This window comes from Lagopus muta, chromosome 8 (genome assembly GCF_023343835.1).
Source record: "Lagopus muta isolate bLagMut1 chromosome 8, bLagMut1 primary, whole genome shotgun sequence".
NCBI classification, from domain to species: domain Eukaryota; kingdom Metazoa; phylum Chordata; class Aves; order Galliformes; family Phasianidae; genus Lagopus; species Lagopus muta.
In genome coordinates this window covers 475,528-483,320 of record NC_064440.1, presented here as the reverse complement: position 1 = coordinate 483,320, position 7,793 = coordinate 475,528, and the positions used below count along the sequence as shown (strand labels likewise).

At 50.7% G+C, this 7,793-nt stretch overlaps 1 protein-coding gene across 6 annotated transcripts in view; it reads right to left on the bottom strand.

Annotated features, from left to right (window-relative positions):
* Window positions 1-6,306: 6,306 nt before the first annotated feature.
* Window positions 6,307-7,793, bottom strand: part of ACVR1 (activin A receptor type 1) — a 44,352-nt gene continuing 42,865 nt past the window's right edge. For all 6 annotated transcript variants that reach the window (XM_048952811.1, XM_048952807.1, XM_048952810.1 and 3 more), the window contains exon 10: window positions 6,307-7,574. In XM_048952811.1, coding sequence (XP_048808768.1) covers window positions 7,440-7,574 — 135 coding nt within the window. In that variant the 3' untranslated portion in view covers window positions 6,307-7,439. The remainder of the gene's footprint in view (window positions 7,575-7,793) is intronic.

Genomic DNA, 7,793 nt, shown 5'->3' with positions numbered 1-7,793 from the left:
AAAAATAAAATCTGTTGCTCTTGATCACGTACTTTCCTTAATTACTTGTTCAGGACCCTCTCACCCCAACCATTCTATAGCTCAGTGACCCCCAAGTCCTTCCCAACCCAACCATTCTATGAGTCTCCCTGCAGCTGGAAGCAACACTCAGCCCCCAGGAGGAGCCCGGCTCAGCGCAGGGCTCTGTGTGTCCCTTTATGAGAGGGGCATCCAGGGGAGGAGGCCTTGAGGAGGGGCGCCAAGGGAGACAACAACACAGCATGCAATGAAAGGAGCACAACCACCTTCCTCACCCGCTGCCTCTGCCCTCCAGCACAGCCCCAGGGCCCTTCGCAGGGCACTGAACACCACACTGCCCCTAGGATGCAGGGATGCTGGCTCCTCTCCTTCCACACAAAGGCGCCTTCACAGACCTGAAGGATTGGGTTGGGCAGGCCGGCCTGGGAGCCAGTAGAGCAAACAGAGTGTATTTGTTGGATTCAGTGCTGTGGGTTTGTTCCCTTAATTTCGTCATGGACTCACCTGGATTAATGCTCAGATGAACATTATTTGGCTTCAGTTCTTCAAGAGCACTCTGTCACAAGAAATGTCACTTGACTGAATACTTTTAGAAAGACTATGAATTAACCTCTACCAAAACAAAACTTAAGATACAGAAAAGACAAAATCCAAAAAGTCCAGAATTGCACAGCCATTGGCTGAGACCAAAAATAGTTGCTCTCCTACAGTTCCACGCTATGAGCACAGTTTATAGACAGAAATTTACTCTGCACATGCAAGCAGTCGATATTCTTGAGAACTGCACTGTCACAGAGATAAGGGTACGAAGTGACTTAATACCACGCTTTGGGTTTGTTATGTAACTGCCAGGTTCCATACAACATCTCCCACATAACTCTGATGGTGACACCTGGCAGTGATGCACCAAACCAAAGCCATCAGACTGAGATGGGGCACAAGGATTTGAGGTCCCTTCCCTCAGACATCAGTGAGAGCACAGCGCGATGCGAGCCGCGTTGTGACGGCACCACACGAGGCTGAGCTGCAAAACCAAGCGGACAACTTAAAAGCAGGCAGGTGTGGGTGCTGCCCTTCATTGGCTCTGCATGAGATCCTCCAGCAGTGCCACCCAGGACAGCCCTGTTTGCCATTGCTGACAGAGGAGGGCCCACCACGCAGCAGCCCTGAGCAGCGCCAGCTTCCCGAACTGAAGGAACTGACCTGAAATCCCAGCACCTCCAGGCTCCTGATTTCCAGGGCAGCTCTCATCTCCTAACATTGGTTCAATATGGTGTTTTCCAGGCCAAGAGGCTCACTGCAAATCTGCTCACAGCTGAACGTGCTCCATTTCAGAGCCCTTTTATCCCCACTTCATGATGAGGGCAGATTTGCACCAGGAGCAGCAGCTGACTGAAAGCAGAACAACTTCCAGCAGGAAGCGCTCAGATGAGAAATCCTTATTTCATGGTAACAGCAGAACACCACAGCATGAGAAAAGTTAGGGGCTGCCTGTCTGCAAAGGCACAACCAGCCCGGAGCTGCCCTGCTCACACCTGCAGGGCTGCTGGGATCGCTGCAGGAGCTGCCCCTTCGCCAGCACTGCAATGAGGCTGTGCTCACAGCCCACTGCAGCCACAGTGCTCAAGGAGCTGCCTGGCCAGGTGGCACTGCTGCCTGCAGCCAGGATGCAAAGCACTCAATGCTGTGCTACAGACAATAGTTCCATTCCACTGAAATTGTTTTCTCTTCTGCCACAAAATGAGCTCTGTTCCAACATGACATCTACAAAACCAATGGCACAGAACCCCACACAGGATAGGGTAAGTTATTTTTAATGCACTGCTGAGAGAAAACGCGCAGAAAAGAAAAACAGGGGAGAGATTTCTGGGGACAAATCAAACAGCTCTGAGGTTTTGTGCTGGGCTTTGGATTGCTGGCTTTTTGGGGTTGTTTATTTTCAAACAAACAGTATGGTTTAAGACTAATTAATAGCTTGGAGACATGAATTAATATATAGATATAAGTTTTTCACCCAGAGGGTGGTGAGGCACTGGCACAGGTTGCCCAAGGAGGCTGTGATGCCCCATCCCTGCAGGCATTCAAGGCCAGGCTGGATGTGGCTCTGGGCAGCCTGGGCTGCTGGTTGGTGACCTGCACACAGCAGGGGGTTGGAACTGGGTGAGCACTGTGCTGCTTTGCAACCCAGGCCATTCTAGGATTCTACGGTAAGAAAGGCTTTATTGAACCCCAGCAGGGCAAAGTGCTGACAGACTGAGCGCCCCAAAGAAGTGCAGCCCTGCCTCTTTAAGCAGTGCCACCAATAGCTGTGTGTGAAGTGGAGGCTTTTCTTTGGGACCGGGGTGCACAGCTGTTGGAAAATAGAAGTTCTGAGGCTGCTGACCCACATCACTACGGGCAGTTTGTTAATCAATGGCCAGGTTTTATAAAATAGAGGTTTTGTATCAGAATAGGAATAAGGCTCTGGTGTATGTGTTAGCACAGCTCTCTGTCTGGCTTTTTCATGCATCGAATGACAACACTGCTGCTGTTATCTATTTTAACCTTGATCTATAATACCGCTAACACTGTGTGTCTTCAAAACACACTTAAGACCTTTTGCTTCCATGTCAGCTACTAAAAATTAATCGTCTGGACATTCCACACGTTACTGTATTTTGTGGTCTAAGATGCCTGCATGATTTGGAATAATGCCTTTCAAATCACCCCTTGGGTCTGAAACTTTGGAAGGCTTCATGGAAATAAATATATCAGAATTGTTGTAATTATTATTGATACAAAATTACAAACTGTGCCATTGCAGAGCTGCTTTGAAACAGAACTAAGAACCAGCCAACCCCACACCGCTGTTTTCCCAGCCCTTCTCTCCCCTCAGCTCCCCATTCTTGTTTGCTCCCGCTCTAACCCAGTCACTGCTCAGGAGGCACTCAGAGTTGCTACCCTACAAAAGGCAGCCCGCTGCTGGAGCAATAGCAAACAGCCTCGTGACAAAACTGCTGCTCTGAACATTGGCCTTTTCTTGTTTTCTGAAGATTACCAGCATTGCTTTACTCTGAAGGCATCAGTGTGGCAAGCTGTTTGAGATGCAGTAAAACGGGGAAATGCTGTGGCCTGAATTTAAATTGCACTGCTGGGACTTAAAAGCGAGGCTCACTCAGCACAGAGGTGGAGGTGCTGGGCGCCCACCCTGCTGCCAGCTGGGGTCTGGGGACGGGGACACGGCAGCCCCTGCTGTGCTGAGGCAGTAGGGGCTGGGAGATGCCCAGGATCATGGAAGGAACTTTTAAAGTCTCATCCAACCCAACCGTTCCATGGTTCTATGATCTTCAAGGTCCCTTCTGGCACCACTCCTCATGGTTCTATGATTTCTGAGGTCCCTTCCACCCGAGCTATCCTATTGCTCCATGATACGATACCTGCGATCTCTGATCTCTCACCTTCTGTCCTCATCAGACCTCTGACACACCAAACGCCAGTGGGAACACGAGCCGACCAAACAAAGGATGAGAATAAAGAACAAAGATCCTACTCTGAGGCACCGTGGGGCAGATGTGTTCCCAGGCGGGATGTCTGCACGGCATGGCTCACAGGGGACCGAAACAGTGTATCTGAGGGATGTAATGGCCTCTGGAAAGGGGTAACACCGTGAAAGCATTTACCAACTGGAAGTACTTCTGGGGTTGGTGGGGAAACAAGAATTCTGTTCTGTAGTTTGTTTTGTTCCACACCAGGACAAAACCGATGGGACTCCAGTGCGAGCAGAACGAAGCAAAGCGCACAGACAGCGCCGGGCAGCGCCGCGCACACGGCCGGGTCTGCGCCGTCCTGCTTCGCTCCCTCAGAGCTCCCAGGAATCCGCACAGCTGCCATCAGAGCGACGTCCGCGGAACGGCACCGCTCTGAGAGCGGCGGGGAAAACACTCCGAGGATTCCCGGCCGTTCCGGGCACCGCCAGAGCCGCGCTGCAGGACGCTTTTAGCACACAAATGAGATGATCGCTGACCCAAATCCCCGCCTGACGTCACCCTCAGCGCGGGGCGGAGCGGACCGACGAGAGAAGGGAATCGCGCAGCGGAAAGCGGCGTCCCATGAGCGGAGCAGCATCAGCTCCCCGGCGGCAGCTCCGCGCCCGGAACTGCAGGCACCGCCTCCGAAACGGTTTGGGATTTTCCTTCCAGGTGGGGACAAAGCGCACACATTATTCCCGGTTGGGAACTTGTGTCACAGCTCAGCGCTGCTGCGGTGGTCCCAAAGCTCTTTTCCACCTTCACAGCTCTGCGATTCCGCTTTGCGCAGCCGTCCCGCAGCCCGTGCCGAAGCTCAGCACCTCTTCGTGCCGCCGCTGCACCGCACAGGTCAGGCCGTGGAGCTTGGCGTTGATGCTCCGCGTTACTCGTTCTCACACACCGGCCCTCCCCGTGCCCGCGGCCGGGCCATCGCCATAGTAATAAATGGCACAACGCGCTGTGTGCGTATCAGCGCTCCAAATCCCTTTAGAAGATTGTATTTTACGGGAGGAACAGAGGAACACCCATTAACAAGCACACGGGAGAAACACAGTTTCCCCCCACAGTTGGGGGAGGTGCTGGCCTGAGACACTGCACTGGAGGCTCCGAGCTGTATCACTCCCATCCCCCGCAGTCTTGACAGCACCAGCAGCATCTCCCTGCTGCTCTGACCCTCAGCAATGGGACCACAGACGCCCCACACCCAGCACTGAGCTCTTCCTCCTTGGATCCTGCTCCAAACCCCCACTTCTGCACATTTGGAAGCACAGCTGTACTCCCTGCCTCCCTGCAGCTGTGTGTTGGGGACACACAGCACTGACCCATCTCTTCTCACCGTTGATCCCCACGCAGAGAGCTTCTCCTGATGCAAGTCTGAAGGTCCATCAATGAAAATGATAGCTGACATTTCACAAAGCGTAGACCAAAAACACCTCATCTGCAGGGGATGCAGGTGGGTTTGCTCAGCAGCAGCCCTGGGCAGCTCCACACGCTGAAGGAAGCTTCCAGCAGCAGCTCCAACCACAGGGGCTCACTCTGGCACAGCCAGTGCCTGGCACTGAACAAGATTTTAAAAAATTAATTTAAAAACAATTTATTTTTACCCTGGCAGCAGCTTGCTTGGATAATCTCTACCTAAGCCTGAATAAATGAGTGGTTACTGAGCTTTTTCTGGCTTGCTTTCCCATAGCAGGTTACCCCTGCTCTGCTGACAGGGAAGGCCCATGCTCCAGGCTTATCACATCACAGCTCTCCCACCCAGGACGGCCCACCCACGCTCAGAGGACAGCAGAGCTCTGTCACAAATGCACATGGCAACACGTGTGCACCAGGCAACAAGAACTAAGGAGCCTCGGGCAACAGCTGGTACCAGAAAGCATCGCTAGCACTGCTGATCTCGGTGGAGATGCTCCCTGTTACCTCCATTCATACCCTATTGCTCCATTCGCATCCCATCTCCAGTCCAACAGACAGATTCCCTCCCCAGCTGCAGTTGTTTAACAGCCCACCTGGCACACATCGAACACCCAGACCAATTCAAGGCAAACCAGAGCACACTCAGCCAACAGAGCCTTTGACTTCCTATTAAGAAAAATCAGGTCCCACATTTTGGCAGCAGCAGCATTAGATCTGCTCAGATCCTCACCAGGAATAATTACCAGATCCAGTGACTGGTGGCCACTGTTAACTTCAGGCTGTCACACCAGGCCAGCCCCCAGCCCAACGGGGCACAGCACCCAATGAGAGGCAGTGCCAAGTCCAAACAGCAGGAACCAAGGACACACCACACCGTGCAGGGCAGTGGAGATGGGGCCGAGGAGGAGGAATCGCAGAGAAACAGGAGAGTGGGATCTGCTGGGCACACAGCAAAGAAGGGAACTCTGACAACTGCGAATCCAGAGGTGTCACGGCATAACGGACGTGTTTTCAGTTCCTGGGATCGTCTGCAGGATCTCAAGGCCCTGAACGAGGGAGCTCACCAACAGACAACAGCACACGCACTGACCGGCTGCCGCTCTGCACGCAGCGAGATGAGGGGAAGCAGCCGGGCAGGGCTCTGCAGGAGCACAGCTGGGCTCCCCCTGCTCAGCTGCAGGGACCTGGGAGCGGCTCCTGCAGGACGTGCCTGTGAGTCTGCCCAGCAGCAGCACACAGCGACGGCTGCAGAGCCTCAGCTGCTCCGAGCTCAGCCCTGCACCGCCGGCCCACCGCACCTACCTGTGAGCACGGCCCTGCTGCAGCAGCACGCGTGGCTAAGAGGCAGGAACAGAACTGAAACGCCTTCGCTTGACTTGAAAACATTCTATTTAATTTATACAAATAACTACTAAATAGAAAAAGTAGATTAAAACAAAATAGTTATTTTTCTGGCAGAGTTTAAATGCATATTATATAGCTTAGAAGAAATAAAATGCATTCTCCCCACAGCATTCATGACCTAAAGTTCTAGTTAATTCCTCCGCTGCTTTCCTCCTCTAGCTCGGTAAGATACTGGACACGCTGTCCTGTGAGTAATGGCTATATATATGTTCCATATTTGAACTGAAAATATGTTACAGACCACACACCTACAAATGTGAAGCACTTAAGATGTGACTATTGAGTTGTAATAAGATAATACAGAAAACAATTTATGCTTCAGGTTATATCGTGTTACAAAAACGTTTGTGTAAAATCATGAAAGAGGCCACATAAAAATAAGCTTTAACTTTATGCACTCACTGTACAGTTTAAAAACTGGCAAGTGCACTGTAATAAATAATTTGCAAGTTTTGTATAAACGAGAAATTCCTAATGTTCAGCATTATTGTAAACATCAGTACACGTAAAATGCAGCTAAAATCTGACGGTTACGTTTTCTTTCCTTTGTCCAAATTCTTTTCCTATTATTCAGGCATGGATCAACGCAGTTTACAGCCAATTGTATTTTTGGCAAGTCACGTCATTAAAATTAACAGTGACAGTGCAAGTAAGGAATGCAAAGAATTCCTAGTGCAATAAAGAAGAGAAGCACAGGCAATATTGCTGATTAAAATTACCACTTCCGCATGTTCACCCTGGGAGTGATTAGGAGAATTTAAAAATAAAAGGAAAAAAAACGGGAGGGGGGGAAGCTGTTCAAAGCCATTATTTAATGCCCTGATCTCGTCTTAGGATTTCTCTGTCTTCCTTCAGGCCACTACCTTTGCAACAGTACATCCAGCATGAGTCTTTATAGCTTGACCGTTTGTGAAATGCCCATCGCAGTCACTGAGCAAAGTCCGTATGGTGCCGGTGTCTCCCAGGCGGACGGCTTGGTAGGAGCTGCTGCCTCTGGAAGAAGCCACGTGGGGACCGATGACATGAGCTGCCTGGCCGGGCTGCCTCTGAGCCAGACAGGTGCCTTCCTGTCAGGAAAGCACCACAAGAAGAAGGTCAACAGTCAGCTTTCAGTTTATCTAAGGAATTGTCAATTTTGGTCAAAGTCTTTTTGATTCGCAGGGCTGTTAGTCTTGCTGATGGATTCTGATACCAGCATTCTTTCATCAACTTGGCAAGAGATGTTAACGTCTGGAAAAGAATAAGAACAAAACACACACATGAGTACACAAATCACAATCCAGAGCAGCAACAGATTGGGCTGCTGGGCCCTAACACGGCGTGGCTTTACTACCTTACACATCACCTGTTAAGTATTTCAAATATATGAGCTTTGAGTGTTGAAAAATAAGAGTTTGATAATTAAAGAGAAGAAGTGACAAGACAATGGCTGACTGCAGTGTCAAAGCA